This window comes from Mus pahari, chromosome 22 (assembly GCF_900095145.1).
Source record: "Mus pahari chromosome 22, PAHARI_EIJ_v1.1, whole genome shotgun sequence".
Taxonomy (NCBI): Eukaryota; Metazoa; Chordata; class Mammalia; order Rodentia; family Muridae; genus Mus; species Mus pahari.
In genome coordinates this window covers 8,483,904-8,505,388 of record NC_034611.1, presented here as the reverse complement: position 1 = coordinate 8,505,388, position 21,485 = coordinate 8,483,904, and the positions used below count along the sequence as shown (strand labels likewise).

Genomic DNA, 21,485 nt, shown 5'->3' with positions numbered 1-21,485 from the left:
ATATATATATATATATATATAATGTGTATAATCAAATATATATATATTTATATTGTGTATAATCAATTCTAGTTACTCCAAAGAAAAATAAGAAAGAACAGTCCTGAAAATGCCTCTTCTTTTTTAATCACTGAGCATTAAGTCATTTTCTCTCTCTGACATAAAATTCAAAATTAAAACTACATGCTTAGGATTTACCTAAGTTTCTAGTATGTCATAACCTCTACTTGTGAGCACATACTCATGCATGCATTTGCATGCACACATGCACCAAAAATGAAAAAAATAAATAAACTATACCTATAAAAAGATGAAGATGTGAGTTTTGCAAACACAATAAATGAACAGAGATATTTTTAAAAGCAGGTTTTAAAGGCTAATACAGTTTTATTTTAAGCTCATCTTTTTGCTTAAGCACTTTGGTTGAAAATTGTGCAAACAGAACAAGGACTTCTAAATTTGTTTTCTGATTCTTGTGTGAATCAAGAAATCAACAGGATCAATGACTAAATCAAAGGTGTCACCTTTCTTTAATAATTACTTTGTTTAATGGGTAAAACACCGTGGTATGTATTTACCTTATTTAAGGACAGTATGTACTTAAACAAATAGTGCCAGGCTTAATATTGGAATAAGATTACCCATGGACATTAGATGAAGTCTATTTCCTTAAAATGTTCTATACCTTTTACACAAATACATTTAACACTTAATATTTCTGTTTACAGGATCATTCCTTTTGGGGAGCATGGTAGTCAGATGGATGTATTTATTTTTACACAAAGCATTAAATCTCAGCTGAATATCTTGAATATCTTGAAAACACAGGGTATCTTCAGTGGTTTTCTGGGGCTTGCTGATCATTCATATCTACCAATCTTCAGAACTCCACAAGAAAAAAACCGACAGAACATTTATAGACATTTTGAAAACTGTTGGAAATTTTGTTCTAATCTCAAGCTGAAATTTATTCAATATACTTTGAAACTATAGTCAGAAAATCAAATAGTAGGGTTTTTTATTATTTTATTTTATTTTATTTTATTTTATTTTATTTTATTGGTTTTTCAAGACAGGGTTTCTCTGTTTAGCCCTGGCTGTCCTGGAACTCACTCTGTAGATCATGCTGGCCTCAAACTCAGAAATCTGCCTGCCTTTGCCTCCCAAGTGCTGGGATTAAAGGTGTGTACCACCACCGCTTGGCCAAATAGTAGTTTTTAAAATCAGCCATCCTGACACACAGTCCAAAGGTGTGCTATTCTTATACACTATGGAATGGTATTATAGAATATTAAAAAGCCTGGCTTCCTAAAATTAAGCCTTTATATTTCTGTAGGAGCAAATAGCTTTGTATGTATGCTAAAAACACTGACGTTTATAACATCATAACCTGGAATGTGAGCTAAATTTTTCAGTCAATTTGCCTTGGCTTTGTGTGAAGAAAGAGTATATGTTGTGCAAAATGTCCCGGTTATAGGCTAGAAACAATTACTCATTGAAATCTCACAAAGACACACAGGAACAGGCTGCTAGAAACACCTCAGATTATGTATGCTTTTAATAAGGATTGATTTTTCTTTGCGAATGGTTCACAAACCTTTTTCATTTTTCTTCTGAGTGAGGATCAGTACTCTGGATGATTAAACCATACTATTTCTTTCGAAAAGAATTTGTATCATACAGTGTAATCTGATTATAGTCTCCTAGCTCATCTCCTTCCAGATCCTTTCCTTCTCCCTAGCCGTCCAACTCAATACAACAATGCTTTTATTTTTCTCCCTCTCTTCAGAAAACAAACTGGAAAAAAGAATTAAAAAAGAAAGAAATATAAATATATAGACATTGACACACACACACACACACACACACACACACACACAAAACCAACCAAAATAAAATAAAATAAAATAAAATAAAATAAAATAAAATAAAATAAAATAAAATAAAAATACAGAAATTAGGGAAAGGACCAAAGGAGATGAAGAGGATACAATCCCATAGGAAGAACAACAGTATCAACTAACCCAGACCCCTCAGAGCTTCCAGAGGTTAAACCATCAACCAAAGAACATACATGGCCCTGTCCATGGCTCCTGCTACATACGTAGCAGAGCACTGCCTTCTCTAGCCTCAGTGGGAAAGGATGTGTTTAATCCTGTAATAACTTGATATCCCAAGGAAGGGGAATGCTAGCAGGGTGAGATAGGAGTGGGTGGGTGGGAGAGCATCTTCTAAGAAGCAAGTGGAGGGTTATGGAGTGAAGAACTCATAGAGTGGAGACAAGGAAGGGGGACACATTTGGAATGTAAATAAATAAAATAATTAATAAAATATAGCTGCAACAATGAAGAATATAGAATCAGAAAACATAATACACTACTAGATGTTGTGCTGGCTCGTTTTAAGTCAGTTAGATATATGAACTAGAGTTATGTGAAAAGTGGGAACTCTAATTGAGAAAAATGTATTCATCAAACCTGGCTGTAGGATATTTTCTTAATACTAATTGATGGGGGAGAGCCTAATCCATTGTAGGTTGTTCTCCCAGGTCTGGTGGTCCTGGGTTCTCTAAGAAACCATGCTGAGCAAGCCATAAGGATAAAGCCAATAAGAAGCAATCCTTTATGTCCTCGAATATAGGACTATTTTTCATATAGAAATATTGAACGGTGTTGGAAATCTATATTCTCTTTATTTTAACCAGTTGTGGATCTATATTTTTAAAAAAAAGCTTTGGGGTTTTTGCTTGTTTTTGTGTTGTGTTTTTAACTTCTTTTTTTTTTTTAATGAGTAGTAAAAGCTACATATGTCATGTATTTGTGGACATATGAAGTATTTAAAATATAGTTAGAAACTACATTAGTTTAGGAAAATTGCTTTTGCAGACATTTAGCACCTATGATCACCCCAACCATAAGGAGTTTGCTAGATACAAAGTATGAATTCCTTTCCATCAAGCAAGCTTTACAGCCAATTAGACAGCTGGTGATTATCTCCAAAATAAGCAGTTTTCCATAATGCTATTAGAGGTATCTTTCTGGGCTAATCATTGTTGCTGTCATCGGCATTATATCTGGGCAGGAATTCCAATTGCTCCTCTCCCTTGGTAGCACACATACTATGTTTGAATATTGAGGGACATGTTCTCTTGGAGTTTTCAATATAGTTCTTATGGAAAAGACATTGAGATTCATTCCGACTTGTTTACTACAATTCTGGTTCTTAAATAATGTTGCTTTTTCAGGAACAAGGTCTACCTCCAAATTCTGGTAGTAAACCAAGGGCAATGGCAATGGCCAATATAGTTTTAGGAGACTCTTATATTCTCTCTGACCATAAATCCTAGGTTAAGACAATTAAAAATTGGTGCAATACTGTGCAAATAAGTGTAGAGAGTCTTCAAAAAGGTAAAAACAGATCTAACATAAGATTCAGCAATTCCACTCCTGGGCTTATATCCCCAAATTTTTTATATTCTGGTTCTAAAATAATTCTACAGGCCTCCATATTTATAATAGAGAGAAAATGGAAGCAGCCTAAGTGCCCATCTTTAACTGATGAATGGATAATGAAAAAGTATTTCATATGTAACAATGAATACTATTCAACTGTAAAAAAGTGAAATAATAAAATTTATAGTTAAATTGCTGGAAACTGAAAGTATTATAGGGAATACAGTAAGCTATACACACAAATAAATGTGACACATGCTGTCTTTAATTTGTAAACCACAACTCTGAATTTTTATATTTGAGTATGTAATCTAAAATAATCTAAGAAAGTAGAAAAGTAAAAGAAACTGTGGAAGAATAGAAAATAGTTATGTAGAGATGATAATAGGCATGTCTAAAGGCGCGAAGAGAGGGATAAAGGGGAGAACTTTAGGGAAGAGGGAGGAGAGGTAGTAGATGGAGAGACTAAAGAATGAGAGATAATTAACAATAAGGATGTTTGAAAACACAGCAGAGAAACATTACTTTGTAAGCTTAAATACATATGTAATATATTTATATGTATGCATATTCACACATAAGCACAAACACACATATCAGTGTTATGACACATGAGGTGATGGTGACACCCCCCCAAGAACCATGCACTATTTAAGTTTGTTTCTTTTACTAGAGGATGAAGAGGAAATGGATATTTTAAGTGTATATGTTGCCAAAGAAACGTTTTGAATTTGAGCAAAGAGCATAAAGAAATGGTAGACAGCTGCCCTAGCTCCAACATTCCTCTTCAAGGAAAACTGAGAAAATGTGGGTGTGTATTTTATTCCTTGATAACCATTTGCATATGACTTAGTGTCTGCTGAGGAAATAATAATTCACTTTATTCTCTTACAATCTATTCTAACTGCAGAGAAGCAGAAGCCACGCTGAAGGTGGACAGGGTGGGGAATGGAGGTGGGGATAGTTTAGTTCTGTACTCTCTAGTAGTTTCCTTCATTTCTTTCTGGCAAAAATATCTAAGGATGACTCTCTAGGCCATTGACTTCTCTTTAACCAGTTAAAGACTCATGAACTATTATGAAAAATTATTAAAATGACACCATTGCCTTAACCCAGATGCCCATCAAGTGTAAACACTTGGGCCAATGAAGGGGAAATTCAGAAAAAGTTTCCTTTGAAACTAGTAAATTTTTTTCCCCAAAGCCATACAACTGGAGGACTAGAATGCTCTACGACATAGAGAAGTTTGTTCTCTCCTTTTCCATGATTATTTTCATCAAGCAGCCTTCAGAGATCCAAAAATCTTAATTTCTTATGAATTAAATATTCTCTAATACATTGCTTGTTTACAATTTTAGCATACCTTTATACTTCATATTCATCCTTCTTTTCCTTTATTTTTATTAAATATTTCACTCTATCCATTGTCCAGTTGTAGTTCTCTGTATTAGTTCCCATATACTGCAAGAAGATGCTTTTCAAATGATGGCTGGGTAAGGCATTGATTTATGAGTATTGTGCCATGTCACTATGAGTAAATTTATTGCTATATTCCTTGACAGAATAACAGTCTCTGATTTTCTGCTAGACCCACGGCTTAAGCATTCTTGGATTTTGGACCACCGGAGCAGTGTCAGATGGATTGTATCATGTATTCCTAATCCAGCCTTTTAGTCTGTGCCTTTTTATTAAGCAGTTGAGATTATTAATATTGACAGGTATCAGTAAACAGTGCTTATTGATGTCAGCTTTTTGTTGTTATGGTGTGGGTTTTTCTCCTTCATTTGACTGATTATTCTAAGATTATTTTTCCTTCTGTTTTGTTGCATATAGTTAACATCTTCAGTTTGAAGTTTTCCTTCTAATGTCTTCTGTACAGAAAGCTGGATTAGTAGATGAAAGTTGCTGACATTGATTTTATTGTGGGATGTTTTTCTTTTTCTGTTAAATGTAATTGATAATTTTGCTAGATATCATAGCCATGACTGGCATTTTCAGTACATTTTCCCTGGCCCTTCTTCTTTAGTCTCTATTCAAAGTCAGGTTTTATCCTAATGAGATTTTTATTCTAGTTACTTGTTTTACTTCTCTTGTGGCTTTTAATAATTTTTTTGTTCTCTATACTTAATGTTTTGATTATTATATCTCATGGAAATTTTCTATTCTTGTGTATCTAGAGTTCTGTCTGCTTTTTTATACCATGATAGACACCTTATTTTTTTTTAGGTTGAGAAGACATTCTACAAGTAGAAATTGTATTTTCTTTGCTTTTGGCCTACGTTTCTTCTCTCTCCTACAAGAATTTTTGATCTGATCCTACAGAGGATTATTCAGCAAGTGATTGGTATCTGAGAGCCCACAGAGGATGTCTAAATGGAGCCAGCAAGGAGGAAGACCTGAATGCCATTTCATGAGAACTACCTTTATGGTACCAGAAGTACCATGCAAGTTTCTAAATGAAGGAGACAACTAACAGTTCTAACCCACACCATAACATTGATATCTATGAAAGACATCAATGACCAACATAAGACAACAATCCTGTAGTATAGTAAGAGCACACATACTTTGGTTGTAACCAATAGCTCTCTAATAAGATTTACCACCTACCCAAAAGAAAAAGAGTGTCCATGACTAGAACTGAAAATCTAGTTGACTACTAAGTGTTAGCTAGGTCATGATTATTTTAGGGGAATAAACCAACAACTAATTGATCAAACCAGCATGATCTCTAAAAACAATCTAAAAGCATTTGTCCTTATACACATAGATAAGTGTGGTCTTTACCCTTCATCAAAGAAATTTCTCTTTATATCAGATGGAAATCAGTACATTAAGTCACAACCAATCAAAATGCAGAATTTGAAAGCCAAATTCCAAATGATAAATCTACAAAATATTTCCATACCTAAGGCACAAGGAACACTGTGGAAGAGAAGATAGAATATATGTGCCAAAAAATCAGAACCTTTGTTGTAAGACTGAGATTGTATCTCCTTGCAATAGCAGAAGCTACACCCATAATGTCTCATCAACACAATTGTTCAAACATGAGTTGAACAAGGACACGAATGAACATGTCAAATTGCATAGAGAAAATCCCAGGAAGCCTCAAACCTACACAAAGGACTACAGGATAACTGAGCAAATCTAGTAGTGGAAGTGGGAGTGGTAACCCTCCCAGGAAAGAGCACACTAATTGGTTGTCCACTAAAAATGGTCAATCCTCAAAACAAACATGCAGCTAATATCAAAGGGTCTTTACAGGTTCTACGTAGGAATTTTATGTAGATACAAATATACATGCTATATCAATTAGTTTTTTTAAAAAGGAGTCATGAATATAAAGAATTTGGAGGAAAGGGAAGAGATAATTTTTATAATTAAATCATAATCATAAACATAAAAGAAAAAAGAGAAATCAATATTCTTTACTTAAAGTGCTTTTTAATAGAAACTATCCAATCAAATTTCTTCAATTTCTTTACAAACCTTGGCTTCCATTTCCATCCTTTATTCTTTAAATTGTATTTATTTTGTGTCTATGAATGTTCTCCACACATGTATGTCTGTTTATTACTTGAGTGCCTAGTATCTGAAGAAGTCAGAGGAAAGTACTGACTATACTAGAATAGAGTTGAGGGTGATTCGAAATTACCATGTAGGTACTAGAAACTAATCCACAAGACTTTCAACTGCTGAACTATCTCTACAATCTCACTTGGTAACATTACAGATCTCATGGACATCAGCATTTGTTTTTATACTCATTTCTCATTAACAGTCGATTTTAAATAGGCTTTGTCTTAGATTCTAATATATTTTACAACAATATAATCCCTTAAAAGAGATTTAAACTTATTGTAAGGCATTCCAAGTTACATTCTATGACATTGTATTTAACTGAATAATTAAACAACACTTAGTGTCTCATAGAAATACTTGATTTCCTCAAAGACAAAGTCATTGCTATATTGATTATTTTTATGCTTTCTGGATACATAAATACTGGAAGCCTATAAATTTCAAAGAATGTCTTTGAGACATCTTCATAGACTTGAAAATCTTCAGATACTTTATTATTTCACAGTTATGGGTTCCTGCAGATTCAGGCAGAAATGGAAAATTCATTGTTCCATGCTAAGCAAGAATATGGTGTTCTAGAACTAGTGTACTAGTCTAAGTAGTTCAGCATCCCATAGCTCTTATTGCAATGAGAAAATAAAGGCAGCCATGGAATCAGGAGTACGGTGGTCATAATAATACCTCATAAAAAGTAATTCATTTACACTTTAACTAGAATCTAGCAAGTATCCCAGACAAAGATAGCAAAACAATTTTCTTTAAAAAGAGATCTAGTAAATCTCATAGCAATCTCAAAAGTTCACCACAATCCACTTTTATAAAGTATTTAACCCACTGTCTTTGCCGAGGTCATAATATCTCATTCTCATCTACACAGTTTCTGATTCCTTTACTATTTACAAGAGTGTAACATTTTCATGGAAATAGAAGTGCTACAAGAATATATATATATATATATATATATATATATATATATATATATATTTATTTATGGCTAGAGAAATGGCTCCATAATTAAATCATTTGTTCTGTACATATGAAGGTTTGAGGTCTGATCCTCAGATCTCGTGTAAAGCTGGACACAGTAACACACATAAGTCATCTCTGAACTGCAAAGCAATGTAGACATAGACATGTAAATCTCTAGAAGCTTTCAAATCAGCTGGAACACTAAAAATTGGAAGGCAAGAAAAGAAACAAAGATTGTCCTCTGAACTCTTGTATTATACATTGCATGAATAAATTGTCATGTGCTTTTTATGTTCACTAAGAAGCTGGTACTAGGGCTGGAGAGATGGCTCAGAGGTTAAGAGCACTGACTGTTCTTCCGAAGGTCCTGAGTTCAATTCCCAGCAACCACATGGTGGCTCACAACCATCTGTAATGAGATCGGATAGCCTCGTCTGGAGTGTCTGAAGACAGCTACAGTGTACTTACATATAATAAATAAATAAATCTTAAAGAAAAAATAAAATAAAACTTAAAAAAAAAAAAGAAGCTGGCTCTAAAGACAAGGTTGAGACCTTCGCTTAGGATTTAAGTATATTTGACTTAACGTTTCCTTTAAGGGTGTTTGCTCAGGGATGGCTGTGCCTTACCACAGCCTTGTTACAGAAGAACAGGATACTAACAGTATGACACAAAATGAAAATACCATGTCCTTCAGAACATAAGGAAAGTAAACCTTTTGACTAAAACGTTTGTCCTTGAACACAACTGAAAGCTAAATAATTCCCAGGTATCTTCACAGCAAAAACCACTGTTTATCTCAGGATATAAAAATACCTATGTCAGGAATCACTAATTGAAAGTCTCAGCCAGGAAAAGATATTCTTCCTGAGACCACCTTTGTTTTTCAGGGGCTGTGGTTGATTGTTTAGGCTCTTGGGGCTTCCCAAGGAAGTTTCTGCTGATTGAGGTGTCAGATCTGCTATTCTACTATATTTTTTTATTCTTTTATTCTACTCTTGCTTTCTTACTAAATAAATTTACTCATTCAAAATCAAGGACAAATCTCTGTAAGGAATGTCATATATATTGACAACATCCACCATCTACTCTGGCAGACTTGAATACCCACAATATAACAGGAAAAGTAAAAAAACAAAAAAAACAACAACAACAACAAAAAAAGATTGTACAACAAAAATAACATAAGGAACAGTTTAACAATTAAGATTCTAACAGTGTATTCACACATCTCTTCCTGCTTCTCCAGATCCAGATCCAGTCCCCTGAATCTCATCCTTATTGCTGTAACAAAAAACAACCAACCAACCAAAATGTCTCTAGAAGTCTCTCTCTAGAAGTCTCCCTTTCTGTACTGAAAGGACATGGCAGTTCTTAATATCTATGCTCCAAACACAAGTGCACACAAGTTCGTAAAAGAAACACTACTACTGTTTAAATCACATACTGACCCTCACACACTGATAATGGGAGGCTTCAATATACCACTCTCATAAATGGACAAAAACTAAACAGAGAAATGCAAGAGCTAACACATTTATAAACCAAATGGACCTCAAAGATATTTATAGAAAATTTTAGCCCCACAGAAAAAAACTATACCTTCTTCTCTGCACCTTAGAGAAATTTTCCACAAAATTGATCACATACTCAGACACAAAGAATGTCTGAACAGTTACAAAACAAAAACAAAAACAAAAACAAAACAACACCAACAACAAAAAGACAGAATTTCTTGGAGTCTACCAGATCACAAGGGTTAAAAACTCTCAATCAAAAACAACAGAACCAACACAAAGCTTACAGAGAAACAGAACAATGCTCTATTGTATAAAAAGGGGGTCAAGACAGAAGTAAAGAAATTAAAGACTGTCTAGAATTCAGTGTCATAAATATACAATATATTGAAACTTATAGGACACAATGAAAGCAGTTTTAAGAGTCACATCATAACATTAAGTGCCTACATTAAAAAAATAAATAAGAAGGAAAGAAGGAAGGAGGGAAGGAAGGAAGAACGGAAGGAAGGAAGGAAGGAAGGAAGGAAGGAAGGAAGGAAGGAAGGAAGGNGGAAGGAAGGAAGGAAGGAAGGAAGGAAGGAAGGAAGGAAGGAAGGAAGGAAGGAAGGAAGGAAGGAAGAAAGACCTGAAGAGATTCTGTAATAGCAAATTACTGCATACCTGAAAGCTTTAAAACAAAAAATATAAAAAGGTGATCACACTCAAGAGGAGTGAATGTCAAGAAATAATCAAACTCAGAGCTGAAATATATAAAATAAACACAAAGAAAACAATGTGAAAATAAATGAAAGGGTTGGTTCTTTGAGAAAAATCAACACAGAAGACAAACTCTTATGAAAATTTACTAAAAGGCAGAGAGAGAGTATATCCAACAAAATGAAAAGTTAAACAGATAAAAAATATAGATACCCTGTATAAATAGACATCAAATAAATGCAAAGGAATCATGAGGACATACTTTAAATACAAGAAAGGACCAGGAGGATAGGGTAATATTTCAGATGTAAATAAATAAAAGTAATTGATCAATAAAAATACAGACAACAACAACAACAACAGGAGTGTACATCACTATAGTGGTTTGAATATGCTTGGCACAGGAAGTGGCACTATTAGGAGGTGTGACCTTGTTGGAGTAGGTGTAGCCTTGTTGGAGGAGATGTGTCACTGTGGGGGTGAGACCCAGCTCCTAGCTGCTTGAAAGCTAGTCTGTTTGCCTTCAGAACAAGATGAACAATTCTCCAATGTTATGACTTCCTGCATGCTGCAATGTTTCCCACCATGATGATAATTGACTGAACCTCAAAACCAGTAAGCCAGACCCAATTAAATGTCCTTAAGAGTTGTGTTGGTCATGGTAACTCTTCACAGCAATGAAAACCCTAAGTACGACTTTCACCATATAGGAAAAATCTAAAAGAAACATAATATTCTTGACAGGTATCACTTATCAAAATTAAATAAAGATCAGATCAGATAAGAAATTTAAACAAAAGCATAGCCCCTAATGAAATAGTAGTAGTCATTAAATATCTCCTAACCATAAAAATCCTAGGGCCAGATGGTTTGAAAGCAGAATTGTACCAGATTTTATAAGAAGAGTTATCTCCAATATTCCTCAAATAATTCCACAAATTAGAAACAGAAGGGTAATAATCCAGTTAATTTTATGAGGCCACAGTTACCCTGATACAGATAGCACAGAAAGACACAATAAAGAAAGTTTACAGACCAATTTCCTTTGTGAGCATAGATGGAAAAATATTCAGTAAAAGCCTTTACCAAAATACAATGCCTCCTCATGATAAAATTCCTTATATTTATAAGGAGCACACCTAAATAAACATAGTAAATGCAGTTTGCAGCAAGCCCACAGACATCAGATGAAATGGAGAGAAAATCAAAGCAATTTCAGTAAAGTCCATCTTTTCAACTCTCTAGAGAAAAAACTGAGAGAGATTATGGGACTAGATTGTAACTGAAGAAGTAAAAGTATCTTTATTTGTACATGATATGATTCTACAAATAAGTGATCAAATAACATCCACTCTGGAACTCTTATAGCAAAGAAACTGGATACAAAATTAACTCACAAAAATAAGTAGTTCTCCCATATGTAAATAACAAATGGTCTCAGAAAAAATATTGGGGAAACAATTTTTTTCACAATAGTCTTAAATAATATAAAATACCTTGAGGTGAACCTGATCAATCAAGTGAAAGATGTGTATGACAAAAATTTCAAGAATTTAAAGAAGAAAATAGATGATACTAGAAAATGGAAAGATCTCTCATGCTCATCGATCAGTAGAATTAGCATAGTAAAAATGGCCATCCTACCAAAAGTCATCTTCCGAATCAAGGCAATTATCCCAAAATGCCAATACAAATTTTCATATCTTGAAAGAACAATTCTCGGCTTCATATGTAAACACAAAAGAATCCAGAATAGCTGACACAATCCTAAATAATAAAGGAACTACTAGAGTCTTCACCATTCCTGATTTTATGCTGTATTGTAGTGCTATAGTAATTAAAATAGCATAGCATTGGCACAAATACACTCATAGTGATCAATAGATTCCAATTAAAGTCCAAGACACAAGTCCAAACACCTATTGGAACACCTGGCTTCTAATTAAAAGAAAAAGCCAGAAATCACACTAGAAAAAAAGACAGCATCTTCAATAATATTGTTCAAACATCTTGTCTGCATGTAGAAGAATGCAAATAGATGCATATTTTACCATTCTACACAAAACTTAGGTTCAAATGGATCAAAGACCCTAACATAGAAATGGAAACATGAACCTGATAGAAGAGAATGTGAGGAATAGCTTCAAACTAATTGACACAGAAGATTATTTTGAACAACCACAGTACTATAAGCTCAGACACTGAGATAAACAATAATTAATGGTACCTTATGAAACTGAAAAGCTTCTGTAAAGCAAAGGATACTATCATTATTACAAAGCCTACAGAATAGGAAAATATTTTTACCAACTCCACATCTAATAGAGGATTAAAATCCAAAATATCTAAAAAAAAAGTCAAGAATCTAAATATCAAAATAACAACCTAATTTATAAATGGAGTACTGATTTAAATAGAAAAGTCTCAAAAGAGGAAATTCATACAGTCAATAAACATTAAAAAAATGTTCAACACCCTTACCCACCAGAAAAATGCAAATCAAAACTACTTTGAGATTCTATCTTATACCTGTCTGAATATTTGACATCAATAACACAAGGGAAAGCTCATGCTGGTGAAGCTCTGAAAGAATAAGAGCACCCCTCCATTGCTGATGAGTTCAAACGTGTGTAGCCCCCATGGGAATCAATTGTGAAGTTTGTTAAAACGTTGTAAATTGATCCACCTCAAGATCCAGCTATATATAGCACTCTTACACATACACCCAAAGGATTCTTCATCCTACCTCAGAAATACTTGCTCAACCATGTCAATTGCTGCCGTATTCATAATATCCAGAAACTGGAAACAGTCTAGATGTCCCTTTCCAGAAGTATGGATAAATAGGTGTTCTATTTACAAAATGGATTATTACTTAGCTCTTAAACACAAAAGTCACCCTAAAATTTGCAGGCCAATAGCTGGAATGAAAACAATTATTCTATGTTAGTAAGCAGTGTCCCAGACATATAAATATTTAATATATTCAAATATATGTATGTATTAGCCATTAGGCAACTAACCTAAAAAAACCAGAAAGATTGAGTATAGAGGCAGTGACTAGTTGGGTACTTGTGGTCTCTCTGGGAGGAAAAAATAAAATAGATTTTATGAGACAAAACAGAGAGGATCAGGTGGGGAGCAGGAAAGAACACAAGCTTGAAGGAGAGGATGCAGACAGAGAAGCTAGAAGTGGAGTCACTTGAGGAATGGTATAAAACTTTAGTGCAGTGTAAAATTCCTAATATATGTAGGAGTCTAATGAGATCTCCTAGTAATGGGAGAGACAAAGGTCCAAACACACATCTCTTGTCACCAAACAAGGCTTTCAGTACAGTTACTGAGTTGCATTCAGTTGAGATCTTGGCTATAGAGGTTCCATGGAAGTCTCCAAATAACCATCATGGTTGCCAAGTCAATTGGTTGCTTTTTGCAAACAGACAGTGGGATCCCATTGCAGAAGACAGCACTCACACAACTCATTGAACATGGAGAAGTCAAGGCTGTGCCTACATGGATTCTTCTCCCAATATGTTCTAGTATCTATACTGTGTTCAGATATTCTTCAGACTACCAAAAGAAGAAATAAAAACACTGATACTCTGTTCTGCCTGCAAATATGCTAGGGCAATGGTGGCACAGAGCATATAGAATAGCCAATCAATATCTTATTTGATTTAAGGCTCACTTCATGAGAGGGAGCATATACCTAACCGTGCTTCGGTGACCAAGAACCAGAGACTAGACAGACCAGAGACCTAGAGTAGAACAAATCTCAACTGGTTAAAAAGTATCAGTAATATGGTGTATAATTTTATTCTGCAAACTTATGATACCGTGCTTTATTCAGCCATCATCGTCATGTGTCAGCACCAGACAGGAAAATTCAAAGACATAAGGTCACAGTTGGCCATTATGGAGACAGAGACAAAGAGAGAGGCAGAAGGAGAGAGAGAGAGAGGCAGAGTCAGAGAGACACAGAGAGAGAGAGAGAGAGAGAGAGAGAGAGAGAGAGAGAGAGAGAGAGAGAGAGAGAGAGAGAGAGAGAGAGAGAGAGAGAGAGAGAGAGAAGGGGGCAGAGAGAGGCCTTGGAACATGCAGCTCCTAATGGTGTCCCTACCAAATCCCTCTCATGAGTCTCCTCAGAGTTCAGGGAACTCTGTAAAAGGAAATGACTGTAAGAATCAGAAGGGATGGAGGACATTAGGAGTACAAGGCCCTCTAAATCAACGGAGCAAGTCTCATGTCAGCTCACAGACACAGAAACAGCATTCACACAGCCTACAGAGGTCTGTATCTGGTCGTGTTTATATCTATTTTAGCTTTCACCTTAGTATTTTTTATGAGACTCCTGTGTGTGTGTGTGTGTGTGTGTGTGTGTGTGTGTGTGTGTGTGTGAATGAGTGGGTTTCTGATCCTTGTACCTGCTCTTGGGGATCTTTTCTTTCTATTGAGTTGCTTGGTCCAGCCTCAATGTGATTTTTTTTTTTGTATTATCTTATATTTTATTTTATCATGTTTTGTTGTTTACCTCTTAGGAGCCTGTTCTTTTCAAATAATAGACAGAAAGAGATTGAATTGAAGGGGAGAGGAGGTGTATAAGAACTGGGGGGGACAAGGGAGAGGAAACTGTGATGAGGAATAAGAAAATAATCTATTTTTCAATTTTAAAGGTAAAATATAAATCTCATAGAGTGTCTTATATATCTTTTTGAATATTACTTCAATAAGTAAAATGTATGACCTGCAGGTGCTGAGTTTAAAACATGAATAAACCATATACCTCGACCTTAGAGTTTTCTCTCCATCAAATGAAACTGGTTTGTAAACCAATTTAGGCAAATGCCAATAATTAATTGGAAGTATCAGAGGGTATATGTTTTTGTGAAATGTCATTCATTTTAAAGTTTTGAAAATAAAACAAAGCACAAAGATTTTATAGTAACATCAACATAACCAGTTTCAAAAAAAAAACTTCATCCTTTTATTTTTTCACCATCTGTTAGAATGTTCTAATCAGATACAGTCAGAATTTCATTATAGGACAATACAAATTGCTTTTTTAGAAGCTGATGCAAGAGATTAAATTTGGGGTCATGTAAAATATAAAAGGTCAGTATTCAAAGTAGATAAGAAGTAATGATTACTATGTATGATTGATTTTAACACTAACACAGATGCTGAGTTATAACTGTGGTTTTTTTTGGGGGGGGGAGGGATAATCACTTGATAGAATAAAATACTTGAAATTCTTAGGCAAATGCAAAATATATTTATCTATGAACATTTGCATTTTACCTGACAATTAAACAAATAATGCTTTGAGTGCATCATAGATAATAATAATAAAAAAAAGACGTTCTTTTGTCCTAAGATATATTGCTATATTCCTCAAGACCCAAATCCATGTATTATGGAAGTACATACTTGAAAGTACTCTCATATGCTGGAAGGAGTGTACATCACTATAACTCAAACCAAAGTTTAAGGACAGGGCTGCTACAAATTTTAATTGCTTTAAATACCTACATAGGATTCGGATCATGAAATCCCAATGTTTTAGTGATGAGAGGAAGCACAAGTTAGAAATATTTATGTGCAAATAGCATCTTCCAATATCTTCCTCCTGTGCCATCATGCAGTATGTCATTTATGGATGAAAGCAGTTCTGTTATGCTCACATACTCCAGAAAGAGTTAAGATCCAAGGCTTCCCAAGTGACCTTGGGTTTCTATCCTTAAGGAATAAAATGTACTTTGGTGGTAATGAGCCCTCCACTCATTCTCTGAAAAAGGCAGTGTTTCATGTCTGTAGAGTCTGGCCAGGTGTTTCCTAGTTTCAATCTGTATGTACAAAGTAGAAAATCGTTTGACCTACCTCCTCACAGGTAGTTCTGAAATCCATGTGCTGTGGCACTGTGAAGGATGTGGTCTGTAAAGACAGAAAAGATTGTTACATGTATCATGGAGGTCAGTGCAGAACAGGGACACAGCACAAAACACCAAAACACTGCTGTGGGAAAACAGGACAGTCAGTTAAAAGAAACAGAACAATAGAGGAAAGAAGACTTCAAAAATGTTCTATTCAAGCTTTGGGGAGGTATAGACAACTTTGATCATCTAGAATGTCATTGGACAACACCCCAGGCCTCTCCACGTGCCTTTGTACAGGCTGATTGGCCATGTGACTAGCCTCTTTCTTTGGTTCTTCCTCAGTTGTACCATTTGTTTTGAAACGTGACTTTCTAGGAGGGATGATTTCAAAGAGTTTAATTAAATATTGCCTTTCATCTAGTTATCTCTTGAATGAAAAGTTAAATAATCTTACTCTTTTTAATTGAAAAGCTACATGCATGAATAATTCTCTCTGAAACTTAAATTTTTATTCACAAACATTATGATGAAATAAAATGAGTTACTCATTAGTTTGCATAAAAATAAGAAAATTGAAAACAGAAATAACCAACAAACATTTTGATTTAGCTGCCACTGTATAAGCAAATGGCGAAGAGATTTAAATGCATAGGATGTTTTTTAAATATCAAAGTAGATGGATTAGGCTAACAAGACATCTCATTTGTTTTTTTCCATTAATTCTTTTATTCACTTTACATCCTGATTGCAGCCCCCTCTCTCCTCCCTTCATGCCCCTTTCCCCTCTCTGAGAACGGGGAGGCCCTCCTGGCTACTAACCCACCCAGGCATTTCATGTCAGTGTAGAACTAGGCACTTCCTCTCCCGCTGAAGCCAAACAGGATGACCCAGTTAGGGAAACGGGATCCATAGGCAGGCAACAGAGTCAAGGATAGCCCTTACAATATTTCAAAATTTTTATTTTAGCACTTTGTTTACAATGTGTGTTAAACATAAAAGCCAAGCATTAACAGAAAATAGCATCTTTATGCATATTTAAGCAAAATAGTATCCAGCTAAGCACAATGATTACATAAAGAAACCTTCAGAGAATAGTATATAGTTTTCCAAATAAAAAGACTTGCTGCCCCAAAATACCTGTCTTTGAAAGAGAAAAGGTATTTCTCCTGTGTCACAGTTTGTTATATGAGATCAAGGAATGCTTGATCAAGTAAGTGAAGAAAATTCATGTGGGAAGAGCCTTAACTGTCAGGGATTGTTGGCTCCAACAGAATTAAAACTGGCAAATTTTCAGTAGAAGCTGAATATTTCATGTAACATATAAAGAATGCATGATATATTTTGTGGATTGTAAATCTAATTTTATTTCACTAAAATGCATGATGACTGCTTGCCATACATTTACACAACAAATTATTAGTAACCTTATGATAAGAGGGCTTTCCTTTCAGTACAAGAAAACATGTATTGATCACAGACACAAGAAGAAGCATACAGACCTGACATCAATCCATTACTTATATGAAAATGAGAAGAAGAGGAGGAAGAGGAGGAGGAGGAGGAGGAAGAGGAGGAAGAGGAGGAGGAGGAAGAGGAGGAGGAGAAAGAGAAGGAGGAGGGGGAGGGAGGGGGGGCGAGGGGGGGGGAAGAGAAGGAGATGAAAATGAGAAGAAGAGGAGGAAGAGGAGGAGGAGGAGGAGGAGGAGGAGGAGGAGGAGGGGGAGGAGGAGGAGGAGAAGGAGGAGGGGGAGGGGGAGAAGAGAAGGAGAAATACAGTATTTCTTTCCAGCTTTGGAAAGGTGGAGACAGGCAAGGCAGATCCTTGGCATGCCCTAGCAAGCCAGGCTAGCCAAGTGTGTGAGGTCTAGTTCAGATTGAAACAATGTCTCAAAAACTAAGCTGGAGAGCAGTTGAGTAAATAACCTGGCACTGACCTCTAGCCTATGTGAACACATATACAGAAGGGCACCACCACAAGCACACATATGAATACCCATAACAAGTAAATGAAAATAAGAAACATCAAAATTAATGTTTTGCTGCTAATAATTGATTATGGAAATAGACATGAAGATGGTAAGCAATAATCTAAACCAAACCTCATATTGCCATTCATGTACTGAATGTAACTTTAGCATATTCATTTTAAGTTGTGTTATTTCATAGCAATATTGCATTTAAACAAAGGCTCTGCCTATTGGCCTTTACAATTTTCATCATATTTTGTATTTCATTATATTTATTATTTAAAACATAGGAGTGAAGGCTCTGTTTCAGCACCTTGACATCTCCACGTTCAATATAGGTGCTGTCTTCAGTCATGGAGTCTTGCAGTAAGTTTCTATAGTCATGACAATAACCTGGATTGCTTGGAGATNACCAAGAAGCCCTTTTGTCCATCTTCTCAATTAGATGTAACTAAATCCTGGAATTTGAAGCTTTGATTGTTGATAAGATATGGCCAGCTGAAATTCTGTTTCCCTCATTATTTGGCAATATCATTTAGATTGCATATAAAATGTTCTTTGGTAGTAATTAGTCCTTCACTCATTCCCTGGGAAAAGCAGTGTTTCATGTCCATAGAGTTTAGCCAGATGTTTCCTGGTTAAAATCTTTAACAAGTATAAAATCTTCTGACCCACTTTTTTTTTTTTTTTTTGGTTTTTCGAGACAGGTTTTCTCTGTGTAACCTTGGCTGTCCTGGAACTCACTCTGTAGACCAGGCTGGCCTCGAACTCAGAAATCCGCCTGCCTCTGCCTCCTGAGTGCTGGGATTAAAGGCATGAGCCACCACGCCCTTTAGTTTTGTAACTTTTTAATTACTTCAGTTTTGCTCTAGCTGAGACTTCAAGTACTATAGTGAATATATAGAGAGACAATGGACAACTTTGTCCTGTTATTGACTTTAGTGGAATTGCTTTTAGTTTCTCTCCATTTAAGAAGATATGGTCTATGGTCTTTTTGTAAACTACCTTTATTATATTTAGGCATGTCCTTTGTACTCCTAATTTCTGCAGGACTTTTTTTTTTTAATCATGAAGTGTGTTGGATTTCATCAAAAGGATTTTCTGCAGCTTTAATCATGAGGGTATTGTTTTCAGTTAGTTTATATGATGGATTACATTTATTGATTTATGTAGGCTGAACCACCTTCATATCTCTGGGATGAAGTCTACTCTATCATGGTGGTACCATTTTTTAATGTACTTAATTCCATTTCTTCATAACATCTTTATGTGGTTTAAGTGTCACTATGACTATGACTTCATAAAATAAGCTGGGAAATGTCTCTTCTGTTTCAATTTTGTGGAACAATTTTAGAAAAATTGGCATTAACTCTTATTTGAAAGTCTGGTAGAATTTTGTGCTAAAGCCATCTGGCCCTGAGAGTTTTGTTTGTTTGTTTAATTACTGGTTCTATTTTATTAAGGAATAATGGTCTGTTTAAGTTTTTTATTTGGTGTTGATTTAACTTTGGTAAATGGTACCTATCAAGAAATTATACCATTCTTTTAAATATTCCTATTTGGTGGAGTGCAGTTTTATAAAGTATGCCCTGTGATTCCTTGGATTTCCTCAATGCCTGTTATTAATTACCCCGTTTCTTTCCTAATTCCATCAGTGAAGCTCTTTTCCCTTCCTCTTTTAGTTAATTTGTATGAGTTTGGCAATCTTTAGATATTCTAAAGGAACCATTTCTTTCCTTATTTCTTTGTATTGCTTTGTTTATTTATATTTGATTGGTTTTAGCCTTGAGTTTAATTATTTTTTGCCATCTACTCCTTTTATGTGTGAATTCTTCTTTTTCCTATAGAGCTTTCAGGTGTTGTTAAGTTTCTAGTATGAGATTTCTCCATTTTTTTTAATGTAGAGATTTAGTAATATGAATATACTTTTCAACAGCATTCATTGTGTTCTCATAACTTTGGATATGTTGTGTTTTCATTTTCATTCAATATCATAAAATACTTAGTTTCTGTCTTGATCCACTTTTTCTTCAGTAAAATGTGGTTCAGTTTCTGAGAGTGTGTAAACATTCTGTTGTTGATGGGCATCTAAATTAAAAATTTGCTGTGGTCAGATAGGATGCACAATGATATTTCAATTTTCTTATATCTGTTGAGACTTGCTTTGTTTCCAAGTATATGGTCAATTTGGAGAAAGTTACATGAGATGCTGAAAATGCATATTTATTTTGTTTGGTTGAGACACTCTGTAAATATCTCTTAGAACAATTTGGTTTCTAATATCAGGCTGCTACATTATTTCTTTGCTTAGTTTTTGTCTGGATGACCCATCTTTTGACAACAGCAGAGCAATGAAGTCTCCTATTATCAGTGTGTGGGGATCAATGTGTGGTTTAAGCTGTTGAAGTAATTCCTTTATAAAATTGTCTGCCCTTTATGTGGGGACACAGATCCTCAGAATTAAAATGTCCAGGAAATTCCCCCCCTATGCCAATGCGTTCAAGGATATTTTCCACTTATTCTTCTTTTAGACTCAGTGTATCTGCTTTTATGTGAAGGTCCTTGATACACTTTGACTTGAGCTTTATACAAGGTGATAAATATGGATCAATTTGCAATCTTCTACATGCAGATTGCCAGTTAGACCAGCACAATTTGTTGAAGATGGTTTCTGTATGGTTTTGTCTTATTTGTTAAACATCAAGTGTCCATAGGTGTGTGGGTTTATTTCTGGTCGTCAATTTTATTCCATCAATCCACCTGTCTGTCTCTGTACCAGTTCTATGTGGTTTTTATCACTGCTGATTTGTAGTACAGCTTGAGGTCATAGATGGTGATTCCCCAAGAACTTCTTTTATTGTTGAGAATTGTTTAAAACTATCCTTGGTTTTTTTGTTATTCCATGTGAAATTTGAGAATTACTCTTTCTAGCTCTGTGAAGAATTGTGTTGGAATTTTGATGGAGATTGCATTAAATCTGTAGATTGCTTTTGGTAAGGCAGTCATTTTTACTATGCTAATCCTGCCAATCCATGAGCATGGGATATCTTTCCATCTTCTGAGGTCTTCTTTGATTTCTCTCTTGTCATATAGATCTTCTGCTTGATTGGTTAGAGTTACACCTTTGTATAAAGGAAGGCTATTGATTTACTTGAATTAATTTTATATCAAGACATTTTCCTGGGTAGTGGTAGTAAAAGACATCAGGGAGTAAGAGGCTCTCAGGAACCACTGGGGATAACCTTAGCTCAAATGCCCAACAGTGGGGAGATGTAACCTGAAGAGACCACTACCAGTAAATAGACAGTGTCTCCAGTTGAGGGGTGGGACCACTTACCCATCTTAAAATTTTCGACCCGGATTTGTTCCTGTCTATTGGAAAATCAGGGACAAAAATGGAGCAGAGATTGGAGAAAAGACTAT

General features: G+C 35.0%; 1 protein-coding gene across 1 annotated transcript in view; it reads right to left on the bottom strand.

The window, feature by feature from the left end:
- The window catches only part of Sntg1 (syntrophin gamma 1), a 638,621-nt gene that overhangs the window by 319,717 nt on the left and 297,419 nt on the right, over window positions 1–21,485 (bottom strand). Inside the window, exon 3 of the mRNA XM_021222333.2 lies at window positions 16,100–16,153. Within this exon, the coding sequence (XP_021077992.2) occupies window positions 16,100–16,153 (54 nt within the window). The remainder of the gene's footprint in view (window positions 1–16,099; window positions 16,154–21,485) is intronic.